Source organism: Meleagris gallopavo, chromosome 10 (assembly GCF_000146605.3).
Source record: "Meleagris gallopavo isolate NT-WF06-2002-E0010 breed Aviagen turkey brand Nicholas breeding stock chromosome 10, Turkey_5.1, whole genome shotgun sequence".
Taxonomy (NCBI): Eukaryota; Metazoa; Chordata; class Aves; order Galliformes; family Phasianidae; genus Meleagris; species Meleagris gallopavo.
In genome coordinates, this window is record NC_015020.2 from 16,833,766 (window position 1) to 16,861,743 (window position 27,978).

Here is a 27,978-nt window from a genome sequence, read left to right on the forward strand (position 1 = left end):
CTATCAAGCAGAGAAAACACTTTGCAAGTTTCCAGATCCTTGAGCAAGTGCATCTGCACTGGAGTATTTCTGTGTAAAGGTGGGAGACAGTAACAGAATCACTCCTGGCACGTTCATCTTTGAAAGAGGGCAATTAAAGGAACAAATGCTAGGTTTAGGTTCTCATGAGCAAGGAGGTACCCTATCTACTCCTGAGAGCTAATTCGAAGTCCCAGAACACCCTTTTTTCCTACTGGCTAGCAGTGGGCAATTCCAAGTCAGGCCACCAGCAGTTTCAGATTCCATTTAAGGTTAACACAAATGTGCAAGGAACATAATAAAGGCATGGGACCAGATGGCTAATGTCAGGTAAGATAAAAATTGCGTGTCCAAACTTCGAGGCCTTCATACCAATATTGCAAATGTCTAAAAATTAGTCTTTCCAGAATTAACTATTACGTACTAATTAAAACTAGTATCAAAAAGGCAAAGACCAGCTGTATACATAAACAGGCTACAGAAAAGAGAGAAAAACAAAAAATAACTGAAAAAAGTCTCTCAAGCTTTCTATAAAGCTTCAATAGCATGGGTTCAGTGCAAGGCATGTGCCAAACTAATGAGAGCCCAAGAGTCAAAACAGAAGCTCAAGTAAGCACTACAAAATCAAAAATCCACAAACTTTAAGCAGACTGAACAGTCTGAAACTATAAGTGCATTGGAAGAAGTTTTTTTTTTTTTTAACTGAAATATAAACATCTATAAAATAGATCTTTTTCTTCATCTGGTTTTCATCAGAAACTTTTGCTCAAATCACCAAGCAGCAGCCTACAATTTTTGTATCTCCCTGCACAACAAACAAAGAAGATGACACAGGGGATGGGAGGAAGAAAACCTTGAAGAGCTGGCTCTGAGTAACTAAATACTTCAAATCCAAATTTTAGTCACTTCAACATGTTTGGAAGCGATGCAGCTTGGAAGAGAGCCATCCTCATCCCAACAAGTGTACCTCACCAGCTGGCACGACACAGACAAGAGCCCCCAACACCTCAGGAGGGAACAGAGCGGGTGCATTAATGCAGCACTCCAGGTTGCGTGCCTGGGCAAAACTGTTCTTCAGCTCTGATTTCAAAATCAGTTAGCATTCATATTTTATTGTTTTACCATTCGGCAAGAGCAAGCACAGAACAGCATATAAAATACTGTACTGCCTTTCTTCAAGGTTCAGGGAGGGTAAGGAAGCAGAGTAACGTTAAGTAGTTACACAGCTGGGCAGTTCTGGGCACACTCACACTTTATGCAACATTATACTCTGGCAGCTGTTGAAGTTACTATGTAAACCAAGGCAAATAAAATTCTGTAGCCAACATCAAAGTAAATCTTGTGTGTATTTACAAGATGAGGGCAGACCCACTTCTGCAGCACAGGGAGGGGAGCAGGGAGGAGACACCTTTGTGCATGCCTTGTATGCTCAGTGGGGACGCAGCAGGCCCATGGGGCAAGACTTGATGGGGAACAACCAGATAAGAAAACAGCATTTTGTTTTTCAATTCTTACACTGGTGCTCTGGCCTTCATGTACATCACTAACCTCATCTGAACCTAAAAAGCAGCGCCCTGGCACAGAGGCCTATTTGTGCTAGATGTAGGGGAGCTGCTGGAGGGCTCTGCATGTAAAAGGCTGTAGCTCTTCTAAGGTAAAATGTCTATTACAAAATTACAGAAATGGCTCAGAATCTATGAATATCCATTACATGGGGTACAAAATCAATTCAGCTGGAGGTTACAAGGTGATTCGATGTGTATGTATCTACAGAGGGGAGTAGCTCACTAGCAACTGTCTTCTTCAACACAGCTAGAAAAGGCAAAGATGGAAGCAGGCAAAACACGACAAATACCTAGAAAGTGCTTTGTAAGCAATAAATGAAGTTTTTAAACAGTGAAGACAAAGAGCAGCTCCTTCTAACCAACTCTGAAATCCAAATCCACCAGGCAACGTGTATCTGACATATGCACGTACAACAGGATTGTCTCACCTACTGAATCTAGTCCAGACCTACAGCAAAAATCTACAAGTTAATGCAGTTCTTTCATAAAATCCTGTTTCATTTTCTAGTGACTACCATCCACTACTTAGAATGATGCATTACTAGTTTACTTATTACAATTGCTTAGTAAAGTACAAGCAAGGTATCTCAAGTCTGTCATAGACAGAACCCTAGGGGTGCCTCTTCTGGTCTCTGGATGACACACACGCGCACATCCCAAATCATCAGTGCTACATTACCCTTTTAGTTGCATGAGGTACCTTCTAGTTAATAGCCCAATTAATCATGAAGATGTACTTGAAAGGGAAGTTGAAATCTTGTTTGGATAATGAAGCAGAGATTATAGGCTACCTAAGAAGAAATTGTGCTATACAAGCACAAATTGAGCAGGTTCATTATAGTGGTACAATACACTTATTAAAACTTATAAAAAAATTAATTAACAAAACCTTAATTATAATTTTACAAATTAACAACTTCAGGTAGAAATTGATGTGGATAGATGAAGTGTTCTGAGAAATCTAATAGGGTCAAATTGTATGGTATTGAGAATCTCCACAAATTAGTTTTTTATTTATAGTTATTACTGCTACAAAAATGCCCCCCAAATGGCATCTTCTTTTACACATGGATTGGCCTGAAGAGATTAGCATTTAAGAGGAAACTAACTGGAGGTAGAACATATTTCAGTGTTCTTGACCTACAAACGTTAAGCCTAAAAATTTATTTTACAGTCTCTCTTCAGAGTTTCACTGTCCATTAAAAAATTTGAGTCCATCCATGTGAGGTGCTAGATTCTCGTGACCTTGGAGGACATATCTACAAGCTCACCTTGATGCTATTTTCCCACATCTACATTATCTCTTCCACAAGGGTTTCCATTTACTTCCCAGCCAAGTGATAATTCTCTGCTTATCCTTAAAAAGGTAATGTAATTATTATAATAGGAGAACATGGAGGACTTGATCTTTTTCCTTTCCGTAACTAAACACTTCAAGACCCTTGTTTAACTGTGAACAGCCCCAGACACAGAGAAGTCTTTGGCTTTTTAGAATTTGAAACATTATCTACCTCACATTACTACCACATAAATACCCTATTTTATAAACCTTAATTACACTTTCAGAACTGCTCTGAGTGATAGACATTAAATATTTTCCTTATGATCAGATGCAAACATACTGTAGTCTTTGCTGAAGACACTGCGTTACCAATTAATGAAAAGACAACATTTTCCCTGCAGCTATCCAATTTACAAATAAAGAAGACTAAAAGAGATTACAGAAAAGCCTTGAAAGTACCCAGCATTATACCTGTTCATATTTCTGTTAGCTCTGAACACAGAAGTACACGTAGAAATCAGTGCAAATACTGAAGATGCGATCGATTCCACAGTTTAATATGTACATTTTCAACCTCTCACAAAACAAGACATTCAGTCATTAAAAAAACAAACAACAACAAAACAAAACAAAAAAACTTAGGAAGAGAAAGCTAGCACTGAATTCACAACTACTGAAGTTACAGCAATTAAACCTGTTTTCATCGGAAGAGGATCAGGTCTGAGAACTCTCGCCTGCAGAAAACAACTATCATGATGTTTTAATTGGTTCTCTTTAGATTAATTTCATTTCTGTTTATTTATCCATTCAGGGAAGAAAACAAAAACAATACAAAAATCTTACCTATTAGAACTATCTAACAAAAAGGGTATGGGACTACTTAAATGGATACTAAATTCTGTGCTCACATATAGTCTTACAGAAGTTGGTAGTGTCTACTTTCATGGATAAGCACATCCTAAAGAGATTACAGCATCTTAGGCAGAAGGCTATTGAGTTACAGTGTGGATTAAATTACAAAATTTGGTAAGTGTGTAGAATCATATATCAGCACATCCACCAGTTTAGCTCAGAAGATAAATTACCTAAACTATGCAAGAAACCGAATACCCTCTTATGACAGTTTGATGCGTTATTGATTTTTTTTCCCTCTCCATTTTTATTTCCAAAACAATCTTCATTTAATTATCATGATTAAATTCCCAACAATTTGGGCAATTCACTGACTTTTTTGGCTGCTGAGTTTCTTTGTTTAGAACACATTAAAGTAACTGAGTGGCAAACTCAGTCATAACCACGCTTTTCCATTTTAACTACTGGCAATTATTCTTCCATCCGACTGACAGAGTTATAACCAACTCAATTTTTTTATATGAAGACTGAAGAAAATGGTTTTACGGGAAAGCAGAAAGTTATCACTTCTCCAGAGTTCTGGGTTACTACTCATTCAAAACAATAATTATCCCTTGATTCAGCTTACCAGGAAATGAACTATTTATTGCCCATCTTTTTTAACAAAGGTGTCATAATACAGTTTTTACCATTTCATTTCAGTTGCTTACACAAGTTACTTTAATACTAAAATAAAATGACCTGTACCAGATTGGCCAAAAAGCTCATTATTCATACTCTAGGCTAAGAAGGTAACTCTTTCAAGCACTCATTCCTGTTACATCTTAATAAGAAAAATAATATTTCTAGGATATTTGTACACTACAGAGTAATATGAAACAAACCGAACTACAATCATGAAGAATAACCAATTTAAGTATTTACAAAAACGTGTCTCTTTATGGGAACTGTTCAAACATAACCCAAGAAAGAAATATCATTATTCAGCCTCTGGGAACTTTTGCTAGATACAATGTTTTACATTTATATTAGAACATAAAATATAATTGATATATTTAGAAAAACTGTTTAAATTAGATGAGCAAAAGCTGCTTCAGCAGTAACTTCAAGCTGGTCAACCAGAATACAATAATGTCAATTTGATATTCATTTCAAATTTGGAAAAAGCAGAGTATTTCATAGAGACAGAACTGAACTAGAAGCACTGAAACTAGCACAATAAGCAGAGCAACAATTATTTCTCTTTTGTAAGAATACAAAGTAATGTGCATTTTTAAGACAGACAAAGAAAATCTAACAGAAGTATGATATTTTTAGACAGCTAAGAGAACATACTGCAGAATATATTTTATCAGTCAATATGGCCTAAGGGGGCTACAGAGTGTACAATAATCAAGCCTATCTGTGTAATATCCCAGCAGAATTTGGAATCCAAAGATTTCCTTTTACCTGTAATAAACTATTGTTCAGTTCATTCAATATTGGAATATTCTGCCTAGGTCAACAATAGCAGCTCAGGCAAACAAAAGAAGTCTTTATGCTCCATCTAGACATTGCAAGGTGCTTATTCAATTTCTTCTGCATCAGGGGCACTGTTCCTTACCTAATATGTATACATTTGCTGAGTGTTATTCAGCCTTTGTTGCTTCTGACCCTCACTTGGCATTTAATTCCCAGTCCACCAGAGTATTCATGCTTGATGGCACTGATGCACACACTGAATGCTTTATTTATTTAATGGTAAAGGGAATGAAGCTATAAACTGTATTAGACAATATCCTGTTTAAAGATGCCAATGGTCAGTGTCACAGCATTACTGACCCACATCTACAGCAATGAATATGTCACTGGAATTTAGAGGATGGTATATAATGATTACAGATCAGCACCGCAATAGGGAAAAAATAAGGTTTCAATTCAAAACCCATTAAACATTCGTTAGGAATACTGTTACAGTACTGAAGATGTTATGCGTCTTTTTACATTCTCTGTTTTTGAAAAACGTACATGAATCTTCACTATAAGTTACAAGAAATTTCCTTTCAGATACCAGAGACTAGCAAAAAACAGCTGATATTACAGTGAAATTTAAGATATATCCTTGTGTAGCTCTGCAGAATTATCTTAAAGCATGGTGCTCTGTGACTAAATAGTCACGGGCTGGCTGTGCACAGTTCTTGTAAAACTAGCTAGCTATTTAAGGAAAACTAACCATTAGTCATTTGAACAACCTTTCCATTTGTTTTTAACAATATAAACCATTTCACATACAGTTACAGAGGACGGTCTTTGTACTCACTAAGGTAAGGTTTTTGCAACAGAGAAACTCCTGTATGTTATTCAGATATTCTCTCAAACGGTCAATTATATAACCTATGAAAAAATATTTGACCAAAATGTTACAAAAGCAGCCAATGCAGACATGACCTATTGAAATCTCTCTATCTGAAGAGAAATCTCACACCAGTGCTAACAGGCAACAACAGCAAGAGGTAGTTGAGAGAAACTTAAATTATTCTGGAAGTCTGGGACCTAAGATCCATAACAGCCTATATCATCCGTTGTTTTTAATTGTGTCTTTTAAAAACGGTCCCCTGCTGTGTTTCTGAAATACTAAATGGCCTCCACAGCTACATGGCATAACTCATTCTAATTCATGATTACAAGATGGTATTTTCATACTATTCCCTGCAACTACTTAAATAAAAAAATTTTTAAAAAAGTCATTTTGTCCTAATTCCTATTTAAACTATCCATTTCAGGATTAAAATTTGAAATACAATAAATGCCAATTCACAGTCCATAATCACCGAACGGTTGGAGCAGATCTTAAAGATCATCTAGTTCCAACCCCTCTGCCATGAGCAGGGTTGCCCAATCACCATATCAGGCAATGATACAGTTCTGAGAGCACAGCCAAGGACAATAATGTTTTATGTTGCACAGTATTACTGCCATAAAGTTACTCAGGTAAAAATACCTGAAGGGCACTATATTTACAGTTTCCACAGATTTCCAACATAAAATAAATTTTATAAAGTTAAGCATGCTGCTTTTTAATATTTCTTTTTAGGAAAAAAGAATCAGATATTCAAAACTTCACTTTCCAGCATGATGGTGCGCACTGTTTAAGACTCTGTTCCAATTTTTATTCTTCTGTGTCTTACTGCACTTTAGGATTACAACCACCGATGTTAAAAAAAATACAGTTCTGCTCCATGCAATAGAAATCAAGCTTTCTTACAGCATTTCCACTTTCAAAATCTAAACGTTGATCTATATATTTACTCTATAAGTTGCAACTTCAACAGTTACTTTCAGAAGGTGATGCTCTTAAAGTTCAAACAAAATATATTGGAAGAAACAAATGAAAAGATTCAAATACTTTGTATTCCCAGTCTTCTGCAGGATTACTCCCATAAACACTAGCACTCTTTCTCCTACTCCTAAAACACTAACGTTTTGTTTTTTAAAAGAATACTGGCTTTAAGAATTGCATCATTTGCATAGCAGAATTACCGTTGTTATCGCCCTGAGAGAAGAAGAGCAGGGTAATGCAAAGTGGAAAGGAATAACAGACTGCTTGCGGTCATAAGGACTAAGCCTTAAACAAAGAGAGAATACAGAGTATTCATGAATTTGCAACTAGTCAAAATGTGCCAAGTACAGCGCTTCCTTTCTGCAAGCTCTTTTGTGCCGCATGTAAGCAAAAGTCAAGCTAACCCTGAAAGAAGCTGTATCTGATTTTCTGGACAGTTTCTCTGATAGGATGTAGCTTGGGCTCTTTTTTATCTGGAATAATGCTTGACAGCTGCATCCCCCAAGCACATGCTCTGATACAACGTCCCAAGATGTGTGAAGCATGTATAACAAAATGAAACTTAAAGCACGACAGCCAAGTCAGACTAAATCCCTGTTTCATCAAGTCCTTCCTTGCTAAAAGACATGGGTTGTCTCTTGGTAACTTACAGAGAAACCAGCAGGTCTGGGGAGGAATACAGTGTCATTCTGAGTCCTTTTTTCCCTTTTCTTTAATATTGATTTTGAACGGCACATTAGAAAGAAGGATGACAGAATCAATAGAATTTAAGATGCTCTTGTAATCTGGGTTTAACATCATAGTAACACCTCTAATCAAAGACGTGGAAGCCTTTGTGGCATTTTGACATCTATATCTATCATGCGGATATGACTTTTATTGAGCTGAATTAACAACTTCAGTCAAATAATTAAAACCCAGCTGCCCAAAGTGTCAGAGTAAGCATAGTTTAACACTTCTACATCATTCCTGTAAAAGTGTCATTTTAATCTGTGCATTATGCCAGCTGTTTTGTGGGTTTACAATAAAAGTTATCAAGAAATAGAAAGTGAAATCATAGGACAGCAAAAGAAATAACATTACAGTAGCATGCCACATGTCGAAATTAGCACCAATTTTACTCCATGGAAATTAAATCCACCTATAAAAACTGATAATACCCCAAAACTATAAGCAGGGGAATACTTGTAAAATCAAATCCAACCTGGGTTCTATTTTTCTCGTTAAATAAAAAGGGTCATAAAAACCTCTCATTTCCTCCCAAAAGTGGGAGTAAAAAATATCGTGGGTTCTATCCTTCAATTTATCTTTTCATATCCTGCTGCACTGGGAAAATTCAATCCTCCAAGTACAAAGTAAGTTTAAAAAGACTAAGGCTGTAATTCCAAATGGCATGAATGAGAATTGCCACCCAAAAAATAAAATTAATTTTTTTTTTTTAAAAAAGGGACACTTCATCTTTCATCTTAGCTGCACCTCCCTTGTTTTGGTTAAACGGTTGGGTTTTGTTTTCTTGGATTTTTTTTTTATTTTTACTCAGCAAATGGATCAACCATGCTGCATAACTGATCAGGGTTCAGACCATACTTCAGTAGCAACAGGTAAAACAAAGTTGGAAACATGTCTCAAGTATGAATGAGAAAAGTACGACTGCTTTTTAAAGTGGTCATGCTGGCTTATTTTAATAGCAAATGAGTATTTTGCATTACTGTTACTCTCAGCAGTAGAAGGATTTATTGAATGAAGTAATAATAACTGAAATACGAAACAATAAACATTGATAATTCCCTGCAATAGAGATTTTTTTGCCTTTCCTTTCCATTACGATTAGTACCAGTGTACGAGACCATCTACACTAACAGATACAACCTTTTCAAAATTAAAGATAAATATGAGACAGGGAAGGGAAAAGAGATGAAAGATGACGCCAGTGCTGTAGTCAGTCTACGTTAAAGGCTCTGCTTATGTATGTAATTCATATTGCTAAAGTCAGAATAATTGGAGAGCTTAGCTTTCAGCTGCCTGTATAAACAGTGCATCTTATTTTACGAAATGCTGGTAACGTGTATATAATTAGGTCAAAATAAAAATAAAGTTTTAAAAAAATTATATACCTCAGTAACCATTTTCTTTAGTATCCTGACATTATTTCGAGTTTTACTGATACTTATCTTTGTTTCATCCAGATTCTCTCCTTACTAACTACATTAACAACATTAACAAGAGAACCTTAGTTCCCATGCAGATGAAAAAGACTTCACAATCACGTCTCTAATTTTTCATCACATCTCTTATAGTTTAAAATGCAGAATAGGCATTTCAAATTACAAGACTTGTACCACAGCAGTAGAGACCCTGAAGCAAAACACTTCCAAAGGGTCAAACACTGTCCCCAGATGCACAGCATGGTTTATGTATTCCAATGGGAGTCTTAAAAAGGCAAGAAAAAGAAAAAATAACCACTTGTGGAAGAGGTCAAATAATAGAAAAAAAAATATCTAATCTGAAATAGTTATTGTGGGAAGGTTCTGACACACTTCTCACCTCTGCAAAGCGAACAGTAATGAGACAACTTAATTCTTTCATATTTCAACAATGCTAGCTATGCCTAAGACTGTAGTTAAAATTTCTGGCAAGAATTTTTCATTCCCGTGACTCAGATCCAAGTCTCAACAAGCACCTAGGCTGACAGATCTCAGATAACTCACAGATCAAGTTTCTAGGTTAAATTAATCCATCCCTCTACCTCTCACTTTAGTCTGAATAAAGCAAACTGAATTTCATTAAGAAAATCTGGAAAGGGCTGTTTCAATTGGCAAGAAAATAGAGGAGGATGGTGGAAGGGAGAGACTAGCAGCTGAACTAATATGTAGTCTCAACTCCTAAACCTTTCTGGAAATCTACAATCCTACTGAATGAAAGGAAAAAAAAAAAAGGAGAACATAAGTTAAAGAATGCTCTCTTATCCTGACTGGCCACTAAACCAACACTGACTTGAATGCCTTGATACTTGTGGAAGATTAAGAATTGCCCCAAAGGGAAACACTGCGAAAGAAAGGGATTAACAAGAAGTGAGTTCTAATTTTTTTATTTTTATTTTTTTTTTAGACACACCAGAAATAGAGAACAACAGCTGTAGGGGAAATTAGAAAGAAAATGAAACTCCTTAAAATGATAAAGAGTTGAGAGGGTTCAGATCTCTCATGAGATTATTATGGCTAACAACCTAATAGTTCTTCAGAGAGATGCAGGATACATGTTATCGTTTCTAACTCCTTATAGCATCAACAATTCTGACTAGCTACACGCAGAAAACAGATTACAGGCAAAGATTTCATTTGTGCTAATCGGTTTTAGTAGTATACAAACATAAGGTGTTTACATAGCTAAATATTGTTTGTTTGGGTTGCTGTCGGTTTTTTTTGTTTTGCATTGACCCCACTCAATCACATCACTGTGGAGAAAGCCAGAGTGGGTGACTGCATGCTTTCCTCCTTTACATACCTTTCAAATGTTCTCAACCTCAGAAAAATTAACTAGAAAACTACTATTTGGTTTTCATCACTTTAACAGTCCATACTACTCATAACAAAGGTCTCTTGGGCACAATTATTTGGACAGAAAGGTTGCAGCTTTTCCCTACGTAAAAAGTACTTTCTTCCTCCCTCCTTGCTGCTCAGCCTCTCACTGAACAGCGACATCCCACTGTCTGCAAGACACCAGCCAGGGGAGCACTCTCCTTCTTGCCCCACTGACTCCACTATAGCAACTCAGTGCCTCTCAGACATCCTAGATTCTCGCTGCACATACCAGGGAAACAAAAATTTTAACATAGATTTTAGCATAGATTGATTACAAAATTGGGATTAGGTAAAAGAAACAAGTAAGATACAAACGCAGAATTCTAGAGCTTGCTTCCCAAGGAAAATCCTTCCTAGCTCCTGTACTATGTCGGTTCATTTGGCAGGTTTTCAAGCTCCTCCTCTATCCACAGCTAACTTGCTTCAGAGAGTTACTTGAAGCTACATTTCCTCTGTTGTTTTGTTAAAGATGGAGTCCCCCCAGGGCTGCTCAGAGCACTTGCTCAGGGCTACCTTCCTCTCCCTTCGATCAAAGTGGAATATCTTAGCCTCCTATCAGGCACATAGTCCTTTCACTGTTTCCAGTAATAATCATACCAAACATGGCTGTGCGAATTCGATATTTTTCCCTGCTGCTATCTGGAATAAAAATTAAAAAAATGAAAATTCAACTAAAATAGGACACCACTCTCCTTGCATTAGGGAATCAGGTTTCACTCAAACACAGAATTACAAATTTTACACGTTCAGTAGCATTCAATATATACATAGCTTACTTGTTACATAACACCCATTTTTTAAGCATTTCATGGAGGTGGCATGCAACATATAAGCAATGGAGTTAGCACCTAAGATGCCTTTCCCAGATTACCATCCATTACTATTTTCTATCAGCTGTGGAGACCTGTCACTACAGAATGCATTTCCCTCCAGCTGAATCTTAAGCAAAAACATCACACATGACAGATCTCTATTTCCGGTACTGCTGTAGCAATCTGATTTCTTTGTTCATATTCATTAATCTTCACAAACAGAAAATACAAGTGTTAGGAGGAGGCAGAATACAGTCCACCTTTCTTAAAATAACAGCAAGATTTTCTTTTAAAAATTTAAATAGAAAGACAGTACCTTGTGCGTCGTACCTAGCATTTTCAGTAATCTATACAGAAAAAAATGCCATGTCTTCAGGCCAGCAGATTGCCATATGAATAATGATATCTTAACAATATACTAACGATATCTTAACAATATACTTGAGAATAGTGACAAATGTACTCAAAAAATAAAATTGAAATAAAGGAAATTAAGTGTTGACAATAGGAAATATCAGTATGATGAAAACAATGGAATCATTTGTTTCTGTAGCTCAACTTATCTCCTTATACATTTGTATGTATACAGAATATGATGGAGACAAGGTTATAAAACTGATTAAAAAAACACATGTATTCTAGTGAGAAAGCAGGGAAATAAAAATCCTTCAAATAATCATTATATTGTTAGTACTAAGGACCAACAGTAAATCTGAATTACAATACATGAAAATTGAACTTGTTCAAAAAGAATTTCAATGTAGCTTATTGAGCAACTTTTTCATTGCTTTAAGAATTTAAAAATTACCACTTAACATATGGTGCCATAAATGTAATGTTTAAAATCTTCTTTTTCCAAAGAGAAAATATTTTAGGTAAAAAGTTCCCATTTGTTTCGTTTAGAGGCACTTTTTTTCTATTTTAACATTTAGAAAGGAATGAAAAAAACAAGTCTTTCACAGAAGCGTCCAGCTTTCTCTGAATTCAGTTTGTTTCTACATTATCAATCCCAGTTGAGCTCATAAATCTCATGTAAAACTTATGAAACAGCTATAATAAATATCAGAAAGACAAGAAATGGCTGATCTGACTTTTCACTCTGGCCATTACAGGATGAAAAGATCAGTTTCCCAGATGTCTATTCATGTCTGGACTGGGGAACCTATTATAATGAAAATCAGAGTTAAAAGGTCTGGGGCCTTACCTGGCCTGGAGGTATTCTCTGAAAATCCTGTTTTTCCTGGTCTAGGAGTACCTACACAAGTGACCCCTTGAACAAGGTAAATGAGTTTTTCAGAGGACTGACATAAATTCCTATGCATGACATGCTATTTGGTCTTGGCTATTTATCCATTTCCCTTCGTCTAATGTGCTTTAGCAGAAACAAGAGCTGGAAAATGCTACCATCATAGTCTCCCCATGACTACATTTTAGGTAGCTAAAATGCAGATAAACTAGGACATCAAAAGAAGATTAAGGAAATAGTTTCAGAGTTAATTTAATCCACCATAAAACTGGGCTAACATAGGAAGGTTGAACCCTACATTCTCCTCATCATCTTTCATCCCTTCACTCCATCCTTACAGCCCAGGATGGGAATCCCACAGCTAGGGACTAGGAAATGGGTCAGAATCACCAGTGGGATGGGAAACACTTGTGTCCCCAAAACCCATGAAGCAAATTGACCAATGCTACTGCTGCATTTCAAGTAAACTCTAGTCCTCTAGACTCTGAGCCAGATGATTCCACCTCTAAAATCAGATACAGATTTAAATTAGAGTTAATTGATTGAAAAAATTATTTGAGAAGTTAATTGTTCTCAGAGCTTGCTGAATTGCTGCCTACAAACTCAGAGACAGAAAACAGAGATTAAGCACATGGAGAAAGTTTAAATTAATTTTAGGGAGCTGGAACCAATTATCATGAACATTTATTCTGCATTAGATTGGCACAAACAGAAACATGCACTGCCAATAGTTTAGATATGCAAAGGGAAGAGAGAGAGATCTAACCCATTACAACAAAACCTATACACTGATTTTTAAGGCAGTATGATTTTGACTGGGTAACTGCATGCTTGGGTATTGTTCAAGATTTACTCCTTTTACAACTACAAATAATTTCCTACCTATATAAAATAATTTTTTATCTGATATTTGCTACCCTTTTGGAACCTGCTGAGTGTTTAGTCAGAATACATATTTTACGCAACAGATGCCAGAGGAAACGACTTAACATTAAGTGAATTAATTTATTTTAAAAATAATGTTTCCTTTAGCATCTTTAGTTTGAGAAGAAAGGAACCCTGGATGCTCAGAGTTCCAGTACTTACTCCCTCTATAATTTAGGGCAAGTAACTTGACCTTTGAATCTATGATTTATTCATCTATAAAACAGAGAAATGCTAACGGAGAAACAGCACTAGAAGTTTAAAATTCATAAGATATTCTGAAGACACCGTGCAATGCAAAGATGTAATACACTTTCCCGCATGCTCTCCTAAACTTTCAAGTAACTTTTCTATTTTCCTTTTTTAATTTCTCTGTAATTTCTACTTTTCTACTCCAAGAGATAACGAAATGACAATTTTTTCTAGCTGCTGAAACACAAACTTCTTTTTTTCCTCTTGGTAGCACCGCAAACCAAATAGGGTATTAGAATAAATGAAAGAGAAGTAGACAGATACATGGATTTGTTTTCACACAGCCGTTGGAGAATTAACCTTGAAAACCACCTGGGAAGCTTTAAATATGCTTTAGGATTGACAATAATGTTTCTAGATACATTTAAGATCACTTTATTTTTTAAACAAAAATAATCATATAGTGTGTACATGTCATGCGCAAATCTAGAGATTGCAGGAGACATTTTTAAGCTAATTAAAAAAAAAACCTGTTGATTTGATAAGATTATTGATCAAACATGCATTTCTCTTTTTTTTTTAACTCCTCATATTCTGTTTTAAAGAGTGCATCATTAGGTTAGATATTAGGAAGAAGCTTTTCACTCAGAAGGTGGTGACACACAGGAACAAGGTTGCCCACAGAGGCTGTGGATGCCCCATCCCTAGAGGCATTCAAGGCCACACTTGATGTGGCTCTGGGCAGTCTGGTCTAGGGGTTGGTAACCCTGCCTACAGCATCGGCGTTGAAATTAGATAGCATCTCAACCCCTACCCAGTCCTGGAGGTGAGGTCGCATTGTGCAGAGCTGTGGGACAACCCCTCCCACCTCCTGCAGGCAGTGCTGGGCCTGGTGCACTCCAAGATACAGTCGGCCCTTTGGCTGCCAGGGCACACCACTGCTCGGATTCAACTTGCTGTTAAGGTGTTATATAAAGATTCCCAAGTGCCAGGAAATAGTAACTTGCAAACAAGAGGCAAGAAACAAAGCATGCATGAAGGTGCAGGTACTCTAAAACCTATATATACATATATTACTTAAATGCTCATGAATTTTGGACTGCATAGAAGGGCTGCAAATGAAAACTAACTTCCAGGAGAAGAGCAGAAAAATGCAAGGAGAAATCATAAAGAAACAGATGTTGCACTTGCTCATAGTAAGGAATGTATCTCTTCCTTAAACAGCTCACAGTAAAACTAAAATGGTGATTGGGTGACAACAACATTTCTGAAGTTTCTTTGGATGCATTTTAATAAATATCTGGTAAACTTAACAGTCTGAATTGCTGGACATAGTATTAGAAGTCTTCTTTTACCATTCCACATTGAAACCACAGTCATATTAAGATTAAAACAAATTCTTAAAGAATGAGAAAATATAATCGGTTCTGCTAGTGATTAAGTCTAGCTGAAAAAGAACATGTGAGGCAAATGCTTCAGAAAGCCTGCCCTTTTGTATAAATGACAGATCAAAGAGGCATTAGTAAAATTATATAATCCTGTTAAACTGGATCCTGAAAAAGGAGTACTGAAAGGCAATTTAGCCTCTACCGCTTCCTTAAACCACCACTTTTTATTTATTTTAACTTGCAGATCTTTTCAACACTCTTCCGGTACGTACGTACTTCCCTTCTCCTAAAGTCACAAGGCAGAACAATTAATATTTTTTAATCAGAAAGCCCAACAACATTAAAAACACACAGATTTTTCTTTAGTCTGAGAAACAGCTGTCTTCAGCTTTTCACTAACAAATTTTATAAAGAGAGAAAAATTCTCTCAAATTTGCCTCCTGTTTTTCACTGAAGACTTGAAAAAAAATCTATACACAGATGGACAGAGATTTTTCACACGTTGCTCACACTGCACTGTCACCACAGGACCACCTGCAATCTTGCAATGCCCATACAGGTGTTCTCAAAAACACCTGGGTAAGCTGTTTGCCCAAGGACTATGTACTGGAGATAAGAGATAATTAGCAAACGAAACTATTCCTAGCACTCCTCCTTCAACATTAAGTGCAGAGCTGCAGCAGCAAGCTGGCACCTGGTAAAGGGAAACGCTAGATGTGATCATTTCAATTTACACATTCAGCACTACATCCCATATGCTTGTCAATGTGAAAGTGTCAGTGATAACAGAGATACCCTAAGAAAACGCTCTGTTGAAATGCTGACGTGAAGTTTTTATGTATGAAGCAGACCTTCTCCTCTGGACCATCTGTAACTTTCTCTTTTTCCCATGAGGCATGTGCTAGCCATAAAATCTTTTCATTAAAAAATAAAAATAAAATTATGTTTGACTTTAAAGAGAAAATTATAAGCTTTTAAACATCCATAAACTGAGTATATGTATTTAAGTATCATTCATATGAACACACTACATGCTAAGCAAGAAGAAAAGTCAGCTCAGCAGGAAAAGTTTGCTGCAATTAGATATAGCAAAATTTTTAACAATACTTCAAAATTAAAAAAAAATATCTAGCACTGTGATTTTATAACTGTATATATTTAACTAAGCCATGGCAAAATATGAAAGTATCTCTGCCTCTGAGGTGTATTTTTCCATGCCAATGTTCTGCACATATCTAAAACTCACAGGTGTTTCTCCAAAATTGTCTCTTATGATTTCATAATGAGGAATTCCTTAAGTATAACAAAAGTAGGAAACCTGTGAGATAAACGATGTGTTTGCTGAGTTAGAGAATCATTTAAGGATAAGCAAGACAATGCAGAGAGGCTAAATGATTTCCTCTGCACACTGATGTTTGTGAAGTGGGGCAGAACATCAGAAAAGGCTGATGGTGAGAAACAGGATGACAAAGTTTACAAGGCCATAGTGTTGGCTCAGCATACTTTTTAAATGATCTGAAAATGGGGTGAGAAGTCTCCTCCGTGATAATTTCCCCTAGAAGTCTACAAAAGAGAACAAGTTTTATGATCACAGTAATGAACTCAAAAACCTTAAGATAAATACTTTTTTTATATCCTGTTTTAACTGAGCAATTTAATTGAGCAATGAGTCAGGATAAATCTGCTAGGACTCACTGACAGTGGATAATTAAGAAACATCCCCTGTAAGCAGGCTACTTTACATATTTCACTATTTTGGTACTTTCCTCTGAAGCTTCACATACTGACTACCTGTAATGCTACAACACAATGGAAAGCACAACGACAATAGCAGGGAGGCAAATTCTTAGGCTGCAGCAAGTGAAGACAAGTCCAAACGCAGCAGCCATAGACACAAAGACAAAGGAGAAAAATAGCTGCTTACCCTTGGAAGGCATCATGTACACAAGAATCTCCAGCAAGATATTCTTGCAGCCACTGCCAACCCTTAAATGAGGTCTGGGAAGGTCCTGGCTCCACCCCTTCCAGTCACTCAGGGGCACTGCATGCACCTGAGCTCCTCTGGGTTGGCCCTGCCTTCCTACCAGGTGCTCAATCACTGTTTCAAACTGTGACTTAGCATTTCACTACACTTACCAGAGAAAGAAAACAAACCTAAACTAGAAAGACCAAGCATACGATTAAGTAATTTACAATTCCTGTAAAAGTCTAAACACTTCTAAAATCCCTAGAGAAGATTTGAACAGACTAACTAATGTGAGAAATGAGCCCTCTGGAAAGATACTGTTTTTCTCTTTGGGGTTGAGATCAGATGCAGTTCTGTTGAAATCCACCTAATAGAACCCTTGTAAAACCAAAAGCCAATCTTTGCCATCGCTGCTTAAAACACTTGCAGACAAGCTGGAATATCCTTTGCTATCTTCATAATTAAATCAAGGAGATTCATGCTCTAGATACACTGATATAGATGACAGAAACTCATCAAGTAACATTAATTGTGTTAACTCAGTCAAATCAGTAGTAGATTGTAACAAAAACTGACACATTTTGGACCTGTTTTTCCTCCTGAAAATAACACACCTATTCCTCTGGCACAGTGGTTTCCCAAGCACCAGCGGACAGATCTTACTCAGGTTTCACCTAAGGGCAGAGCACTGTGACAAGTCTGCCACGACATGTACTTCTGCTACTCTGATTACAGGTTGATGTGTGGTAGAAGGGTACTAGGGGAAACATGGCCCTAAAAGCAGGACCAAGTGCCTTCTGCCAGTCCTGCACTCTGTCAGCCCATCTCAGGACACAGGTGTTAGAGCCAGCACAACCAGTTGAAGACAGTGTAGGCCAGCTGGCCCCACAGATTGGGTCATGCCCAAAAGACTGATTGTGCCCCACCTGCGTAGCTGTTCAGGGACAGATGTTCTCCTGCCCCAGCATGCAAAGCACCCACAGCCTTGCCTTTCAAAGTCTTGCAAAGGCACACCACACTGCCTTTTGCAAACGTCTTCTGGTAATTAAATCTTAATAATTTCGCTTTGGAAAGCAAACACCTGACACAGAAAAGCTGTGCACATCTCCACATGCTCCAGAGACTTTCCTAAATAATTTGTCAGCAGTACTAATTAAAAGTGTGTAGTGTTAATATGTTAACATCAGATATATGAGCAGAAATACATATTTACCACAGAAAATTGGAATTTGCTGGGGGAGGCAAGAGATGCATGTGGATCTGTTATTGTGTGAAAACATATTTCAATAGTTTTTATAAAAGTATGTACGTTGCTCTGAAAGTGATGCCTCCTATTTATTTCCAGCAAAAATTACAACAGATAGAAAGAGCACAATAACACCATTTGATAGAGCAAATTGTCAGCTACAAAATATCATTTTTGAACACAGTCATCACCATTAGCTATGAATTTTTGCCAGCAATGAATAAGAGCTGGATGTCAGACTTGTAAAAATCTGCTGTCTGGAATGTGGCTTGTCTTTCACATTGATGTCACCACCGCTGAAATGGCACCGCCCACCACCTCACTACGCTGCATCCACTGTTTCATCTCCACAAATGTTAGCAAGCATCAACAAATGTCAATAGGTGCCATTTTTTCCTGCACAGAAGAATTCAATGACACCCCTTTGCTTCACACGTACTTTCACGTCAGACACCATTCTGTCTGACTGCCCCTCTGCTGCCATCTGTTGCATGGCAGAAAAATGTAATTGGGTACCGATGGAAAGGTTCAGCCTCTGCCGTACCACCACCATCTGCCTCTGACATCATGGGCCAACATAATAAAATACAAGGCAGAACTTTCAGAGCAGTCTTCAGATTTATTTGAGATCTATAAATTACTGTTACATTACATTACATTATAGCCATATAATTTGTATGCTTTTTTTTTCTTTAAAAAAGCATCAAAGCCTTACTCTAACCCCATTAGAACTCCTTCAAGTTCTCCTAAATATGAAGTACATAGAAAACAACTACAGTGCTTCTCTGAAAGTCTCTGACTACAAGGTCTAGATGTATATTCAAAAGACAGGCAAATCCAAAAGCTCTAGTAAGGGACATAGCAGTTCAGGCTGCAGACATGCTATAGTGTTGCCTGTCCTTCTGAGTCAGCAGAATAAGCATTCCCTTAACCTTCAATACTCTGGTTGACAAAACCAAGCACACGTCTGTGAAAAACCCAGAGAAAACCAAACCTAAGCATTCAATGTCTAGTGACGTTAATTTGCTATCATCAGAGACACCTACCCAGGCTGCAGATTTAATTTACAAGGCATGACTTTATTTGTGAGTATTCAGGGGAAAAAAAGAAAGAAATTTCATGTGACCATACACAGACACTTTTTAAAAGCTCTTTTTTTTTTTTTTTTAAATATTTCACTACCTTTAAGATCTAACAATATACATAATTTGTTACATTCTTATATAACCAGCTTCTAGAAATGGTCACCTCATGCAGACAAAACTAAGGCACCACAAAAATGAGAAATCACTTCTTCTTGATATATCTACTATTACTACTTGTGATAATCATTTGCTTCTAAGCGGTTCACTAACAACATGAAAATAATAATAAAAAAACATTGTCAAGATGCAAACGTTGCACAAAAATTTTCAAAATCTTCAATAAGCTTGTGTCATTTTTTCATTGTGTCATCTGAAACAATTCATTGGGTCTTATCAGAGAAGAGTTTCAATTTTCTATCATTCCATTTTAACTTGCCTCATCAGTTGAACAAAAGTACTTTATGTAAAAGGATTCCTCTAGTTGCCTTAGCTACAAATCCCTGCAGTATTGTATAATTGAAATCTACTCACGTAAGTTAAGAATAATTAGGACCCCAAATTAAGTCAAACACAAAGTTAATTCAAATAGTCAGCTGCTGTCATTTAAATGGTTACATGGTTTTATTGCTGCTTAACATCTCTGAATGCTTTTAAGTGTACATTTATGCTGTTGTTGTCATGATTTGATCTCTTATTCTAAGTGGAAATATCAAGAGCATAAATGTTGGTCAGATCACAATCATTTGCACTTAGATCAGACTTTTCTCAGTAAAATTTTTCCCCACTGTTGTCACTATTGGAAAATAAATAAAAATGTCATAGAAGACTTTAAAAGAATGGAAACAGATAAGGACAAAATTAGAGTTATTGAATCTGTTACAAATGGCATTAATACAACAAAAAACATTTCATAGCAACTATTCAGAAAGTCTCTTCACTTCAAAAAAATGTTTCTAAAAAGAAGGAAAGACAGAAGTACTGTAAAATGGATTCACGATAAATCCAGGAGCTAGAAAATAATGCACCCAAGAGATGAAGTTGTGTATAGCTGGTGTTGCCAGAACTAAAAACTCTGCTGATTTAACAGTATGAAATTCAAAATACCTTATATAGCAACTTAATTGCTATACTTTGTGCTTAACAGAACAATTGTTCTATTGTTAGACAGCAATGCAATTGGTAAAGAAAAACACTGGTGGTTAGATGCATTTCTTGATGGTTCTTCAGCCAGCACTTAGTTTATACTGCAGAACAAAAAAACTGCCTATTACAAACCCTTCAAGAGATTTTACGTTGGATGACTTCCAAACTTCTGTATTCTAAATTTTCTTAAAATGTATTTCCATGGCATGCTTTATATAAAGATACATGTCTTTATGCTTATATAAAGAAACTGAAGAACTGAAGTTATTGATTACTGAGTAGGATTTGAATTGAAGGCCTAGAACAACTGTTTGTGTATGATATGCTACACTAACATTTTTTTCCCCTCAGTTGGAACATTAATACATGAAGTGATGCTTTGTGGACACAATCCATCTTTACAGGTAATAATCCACATCACAAACCATCCAATTACCCTCTAGTACTTTCCATGCTTCACTCTTCATGCATGCCAACTTTATCTGCTGCAAATTAAATGATGCAACAGAGTAAGCAGCAAGCTATTCTCTTCTGTTTACTAAAGGCATATTTATCTTGAAGCCACTAAAAAGTATGTTAAGTTCTGAGCCACAAAACCACATTTTTCCATTAGACTTAAAATGGTGGATGTTAGCAGTGGTGCAGAATAAACTGTGACTTTATTCTTGAAGTAATGACAACAATATATATATATTTTTTTAAAGTAAGACAATACTAAGGGCAATTGCTTAAGTTAGAGAAAAAACTGGGACAGCTCAATGGGGAGAAACGGGAGACAGTAATGTGAAGCACATTGTAAGATCAATCTACATGCACAGTCAAACAGGATCAGTGGCTAACAGGCAAGTCTGACTCAAACTAGTTAAGAAGATGATTAAAAAGTGATATTAAGATGATTAAAAGTGATATGAAACAGCACTGAAGTCTTTTAAAAGAAAACATTTCTCATTGCTTTTTCAACTAAAATGTAGCAGAAAGGAGAAACTGGTTTCAGTGTCAACTTCCTATCATATTTCCTAAATGTATTACTGAACTCAAATTAAACATTAATTGTACCTTCTAGTAGGATGGAATAAAACTATCTAACTCCTGAGAGAGACATCATAATCCCTAATAATGGTGAACAAAAGAAGACAGCTCTCCTTCCATCGTCAAGATCCCTCATAAAATTCGCTCAGTGCTGTAACCAACAGCTGAAAGTTACGAGGTCCCTCTGGATTTCTCATATGTATGTGTTGCTCAGGCAACAGACCAAAAAAAAAAAAATCATTTTGCTTCCCAACTAGTCTCCCTCACAACACTTCATACACCAAGAAAACATCAGTGATTATTATACTAGTATAAATCAAGAAAACAAAAAGTAGTATTCCCAATTACCTAAACTTGTCCAATCTTCCATGCAACCATAAATACACGCACACATTTCAACAAGTTGCCTTGGTGTCAGTGGGGCATGGATGAATTGTCTTCATGACTGAAGGAAGCAAAGATCCACCAACAGAGCAACATTCATACAGCTCTATTTCTTTACACTTCAAAAGAAAGCCAGGAGGTGGAGATTACAGAAGCACAAAGAGCTTTAGCAGAGTTGGGTTTTGAAAGTCACTGGAGTAGTTCAGGTCTCTTTCTGGAAGGGCAGAAATTTGAGATAGCTTCCAGTAAAAGGATTCTTTCAGCTCCTATCTATCAGGAAGAACATTACAAATGTCAATCCAAACAAAGCATCGCTGGATAGACTAATGTTAGGTATAAAAGTTAGTAAAACTGGAGCTGATCCAGCTTTATCAACTTATCAAATTTGAAATGATTAATAATAACAATAAACCTGCTGTAAGATCTTAACAATATAAGTCCATAGTACTATGGAAAATGTAAAGCACTACAAAAACATTTAAGAATCTTTACTATATACATGCTTGCTTTATTTCCTTATCTTCCTTTCTTCTGATTTTATACTCAGACAGTACATAATAAAACAAAGCATGAAAGAAGGCACATACATGAAAGTTATATTGGAGCTGAGAATCTGAATGAATTTCTTATTGCAATATTCTCATTCTAAATGATTTGCTGCTATTACCACACCTACATTTTAATTTAAACAGAAGTATAAAATGAACTGCCTTTCCGTACTATTTTTTTTGAGACCATAAACAACAATAGATGTGCTAGTATAAAATCCATCTATGTGCTTGTAAAATTTGGGAAAGCATATAAAATCCAAAATTTTTATACTTAATGATAATTTTTGATAACACCATCAGAAGGACTGTAAATCTAATAAGAAATTCAACACTGAGGAATTCACTGATATGAGATGCATCAGGTATTTACACCTCCGTTTCATACTATGACTTCAAAGTACAGAAAATAAAGAAAAGCAGTGTCATGAAAACTATATAAAAAACCCGATTCCCCAAACGAAAAGCATTCTTTCCACTTAATATAAAACAAAAATGAAAATAATTAAAATAGAGAACTTTTAAAAATATAACTGGTAATAAAAATAAATAATGTATTTTACATATTTAGTTAATTGAGCACTAAGAAGCCCACAAGTTTTTCAAAGTATATCCAAACTCCACTGCTGTCTTCTTGGAAAGGTATCTTAATAAACAGATCCAAAAATATAACCAGATTTTTGTATCAAAAGGAAAGAAAATTCCCTTAGGCAACTGCATTGGTCCAGGTTGGCTGAAGTTAAGCCAATTCCCCCTCACTGCAGTGGTCAGTGGCACTGCTGGCCTTGCCTACTGAGTCTCCAGAAGGTTACTGCAATGAAAGATAGTGAACTGGTTTAATAGCTTAGAGGGCTCTAAAAATATAACATCCATCCCTAGCAGAAATGTGCTGTTTTTCTACAGTTTTAAACGGTACAATGTTCCCTTCTTCTTCTGAATACTGAGCTTGAAATGATGACAAATCTCCCCTTCACAAAGGAGAACATTTTTAAGTAACTGAGAAAAGGACAGTAGAACTATTATTAATCAAACAAAATTTAAGGGGGGAAAAATATAAAATTACTGAGACCCTTACATTAACATTTCCTAGAAAATTCTCATAGAAAAGACAGCACGATATTTAAAAAGGTTCTTCATGCATTTTTCTCCAAGGTTCTACATTTTAAACAGTGGCAGTATTGCTCTGTTTTGAAAAATATAAGGTTATAGAATAGGATCCTGCAGATCTCTCTGCTCAGGGAACATATGAAAGGATATTCACTGCCGGTACATTAAAGAATCTCTGGCTTTTCCAGACAGTCTGTCAGTGCCTGTTATCTGAAAATGCACTTGAAAAGTTTAACAGTTATTTTTCCTTAAGAAGAAATCTCATCTCATTGTTTGGATCAATTTCCTTTTTAGAAGATATGTTGTGCCTGCACCTCCCTCAGGAAAAGGAAAAGAGTCGTAGGCAGTATGAATCAGAATATTCCAGTGGAAACCTGCACAATATCCCAGCTTCTTTCACACGTATTTTCTTCTAAGCAATCTACATTAAGAAAAATCAATCAAAGAAAAAAAAAAAAGAATTGCTAAAGAATGTTAAGTATACATTATAGAAACGAAGACAGAACTGAGCTGTGCATTAAGATGAGCTATCAAAGGGCTGGCAATAATCTCACAGCTCCACAGTGCTGGTTCACAACTCCACTAAACCAAGCAGCTGCCTATTGACTGCGTGTCCCACAGCCTTCATCATGCTAAGCTCCCCAGCCAGGAATCAAATCAGTACTCCCGTTTGCTCTTGCGTGACTCTGTAATGGGTTTTACCCCTCGCAGAACTTAAATCCACTAATTAACAGAAGTTGATTTCTTCTCAAGCTCAGAGTATGAATTTTTAGAATTCAGACTTTGAATTTTTATACTGAGCAATGTCCAAATACTACTTCTTTATATGTGAGCGCAAAAACAGAGGTGCTCCTACTGTTTGTTGACTACCTGTGACCTGCGCCTATAACATGCAGTCTGAGTGGTTTTATAGGAAGCCGAAGGTCCGAACCTATGCAGTAAAATACCAAACAACTTCGTAGTGGCCCAATGCATGATATCTGCATTTAGTATGCATTTTCTTTAGTGAATGCACTAGCGTTGGATATACACTTAAAACCACTTCCAGTTGAATACTTAGCTCCTTGGCTGGCATAAATGGAAATTACAGGAATTATTATTCTCAGAGTAATGTTAATTAAAATGTACATTCAAAGGCAAAGACAGACTGGATTCTTTTTAAACAACACTAATGCAGTTTAAGAAAACAGAATGAAACAGATAATGAAAGCATGATACTTCTTGCTTTGGACAAAGCACAGATAATAATTCATAATGAAATGAATTAAAATTATATTAAACTTTGATTAAAATAAAATGCAAGCAAAGAAAAATTATTTCAGTGTTTTCCAAATGCTTGTGCTTCTCAACAGAAGAATATTAAGTATATATACACATCCAAAATTAGCAGAAAAGGTGGACTTGTAAGTCAGTAAAGCCTAAAATAGTTTAACTTGTAATGCACAAAAAACAATTTTAATCATAATGTTTAGCTCTGACACCTACTTTTTGATATGCATATTAGTGTATCTGTCTTAACTTGCTTGAAGAGAAACCAATAGTATATATAATAAGCTTTTTACTCTGTTTTGCTATGGAAACAAGGCATGTGTGATCCCACTATCTCTGACTTTCTGTATTTTCTCAGATAATTTTTAACGTGTTGCATGATTTCACCTAATTGGAATGAAGAAAAAATAAAGACAGACTTGGTGTCAAAAGTTAATTCCTTTCTTGCAATTGTAAGGAAACAGAGAAGTAATGAAGAGGAGTCAGCTAAGCGGGGCAGCTGTGGACAGCACTGACCTCCCAAAGAAAGAGCCTTGTGCAGCCTCAGTCTTGTCTCCCTGGGCAATCATCCAGGACACGAGGCCACGCTTTACCCAACCACCTGTCTACCTCTAATTCAAGCTACTTTTCAAGACTGCCCTCTCAATCTGTCTTTTGTAATAAAGCCATAGCTTTAAAGATAAACCTATGACAGAATATGCTAGAAAAAAGGAAAGAAAAACATTCTGAAATAAAATTAATATTCAATGTCATTACTTCCGCTTTTAATCCCCTTTTCATGGTTCTCATCTCTTCCCTGTTTAGGACTGCAATGCTTGCTGTTGATGGTAATAATGTTTTCCAAGCCTCTACACAAGAATATTGACCTGTTGTTGATCAATGTACCAGCAGTATATAATAATTTGGTTCTATTCTCCTCCCAGCTGTCAGTGCCTGTCTGGTCCAGGTTCATTTCACCTGAAGGGATAGACTGCTTCAAAAGCAACCTCACCTGGACCACTCTATCCAGGAAAAAAAAAAGAAAAAGAAAAGCAAAACCAAAAGCTATTCAACTGAAAATATGATTCTTACTTAGATAGGTGACACTAAAATAAAACAGCAGCCTTCCTGTGACCATGGGTGCTTGCTAATTCCCCAGAGAGTTAAAGTTAAGGTGCTGTGAGAGTAATGAAGTCTTTATTTTGATTGGAAAATATTTTATTATATGAACAAATGAATCACTGGTCCACACCCAGAGTCTTTTTCCTTTCTTCCCCACTCTCTACAGCAGCCAGGTTTCATCTCCCACACCTATTGCAACAACCTGCATACACACAGAAGATTTCTATTGAGAAAAACTAAGTTCCAAGTGAGAGTTAAAGATTTTCTTATTTCTAGCAAAAGTTAGACGCTCTTATTTTAACCTTTGTTCATGTTCGTACTTCCAGGCATGAAGTGCTACTAAAGCACGTTACACTTGGCATCACTTATTACTGAAGCAGAAGGCAATGTAATCTTGTGAGAAAGTGTAATAATGTGGTATTCATTTTGTTTCTGTGGCTGGAAGCCAACTCTATATTAATATTCATTTTCAGTATACAGAGCCACAATATTTCATTTATTTTAAGAATTTACAATTAATTTGGTATGATTCTGTTATCTGCTCCCAATTTCCTTCCCTGTTCCTTTTAGCTGAAAAAGCAGCTCTCATACAGACTTTGAAAAAGTAAATTCACAACTGAAGCATCAGAAGATTGCTACTGGCTACTAAAAGCAAGAAAAAACAGAGACAGAACAAAATGAACTTGAAATATTACAGATGACAATGAAAATTAGCTTTCTGCAAATAGAAAAAAAAAAAATCAATCTACAGAAGTTCTCAGTTGACTTTTTCCTTTCCAAACTCAGCTGATAAAATGCTACTTGCAGCATGCTGTTTGCTACTGTTGCTAAACCAGAGTAAGTAAATTGTTAATCTCCTTTTCCTTTCTGTTCTCAGGAGTTTTCAACCACCGCACAGTATTAAACTGCAAGTAGTCTGGTGAATCTTTCTAAAATGCAATTGCTGTAAATCCCTATATCTGGTATAATAGCAGATAAAACCTTAGCATTTTAAAGTATAAATAAGTACCTCTAATTCCTGCACACTAGTGCAACCACTTTTGCTACATAAGTACATTTAAAATTATCACACATTACCAACTAACCAGTCTTTCATAAAGGTAATAATTCTCCCAATTCTCCCGCGCATTTATCTTCCCTACCTGCCTAAAGACACTGAAAGGTAACATACCTTCCAGCTGGGACTTTTCTTACAGAAGTGAGATTCTACTCAAGACCACAGACTTGGCAGACATCAAGAGAGCAAGCAGTACAGCAGGTACCAAATCAGGAGGCACGATCAGTGAGGAAATCATGCAAGAGCTGCAGTATGCCTTTTGAAGGCAGTTTCTAATAGTAACCTAGCAATGCTTAAGAAGAAATAGGGGAAGTAGGAGAAACTGACTGTGGAAGCGATTTAAATGAAATTAGATTTCATTCCAGAAACCTTCAAAAAGACTCTTAACATGTACTCCTGGCTATGTTCATTTTATTTTATAAAATAACATATAAATATATATATAAGAACAATATATTTTAGCAATGCTTGTCTGTCAAGATCCAAGTCTTAGTCTGGAATAGATGCTAGGAAATTACACAGTAAATGTGAAAGACCTTACACAATATTTATATTTTTAACCTTTAGTTTTACCATTTTTAGGGACTAGATCTTTTGTGTTTATATAGATTTGGGAAAAAAGAGAGGGGGAGGCTCAGCAGCTTTCCTGAAGCATCTCTAAAAATTCAACCTTAAAATTCAAAGAATTTTAACAGTCTGTATGTGTCTGCTTTAAAAGATGGTGAGATCACACCACAGATGTACCAAAGCAGCCTATATTTTATATACCAATTACTGAATAATGTAAGAAGGCACAGAAGTACTATTTTATTACTAAACCAGAATTTTCACCTGCAATATAGTAAAATAAAATGATTATAACCA

The 27,978-nt window shown here is 36.2% G+C and overlaps 1 protein-coding gene across 9 annotated transcripts in view; it reads right to left on the reverse strand.

The window, feature by feature from the left end:
- ADGRL2 (adhesion G protein-coupled receptor L2) overlaps nucleotides 1-27,978 on the reverse strand; it is a 171,029-nt gene that overhangs the window by 94,543 nt on the left and 48,508 nt on the right. Inside the window, exon 1 of one of the 9 annotated variants that reach the window (XM_031554864.1) lies at nucleotides 17,104-17,149. The exons of the other annotated variants lie outside the window; for them this stretch is intronic. Within the exon in view, the coding sequence (XP_031410724.1) occupies nucleotides 17,104-17,119 (16 nt within the window). The 5' untranslated portion in view covers nucleotides 17,120-17,149. Of the gene's footprint in view, nucleotides 1-17,103; nucleotides 17,150-27,978 lie in introns of those variants that run through there. 9 annotated transcript variants of the gene reach the window in all.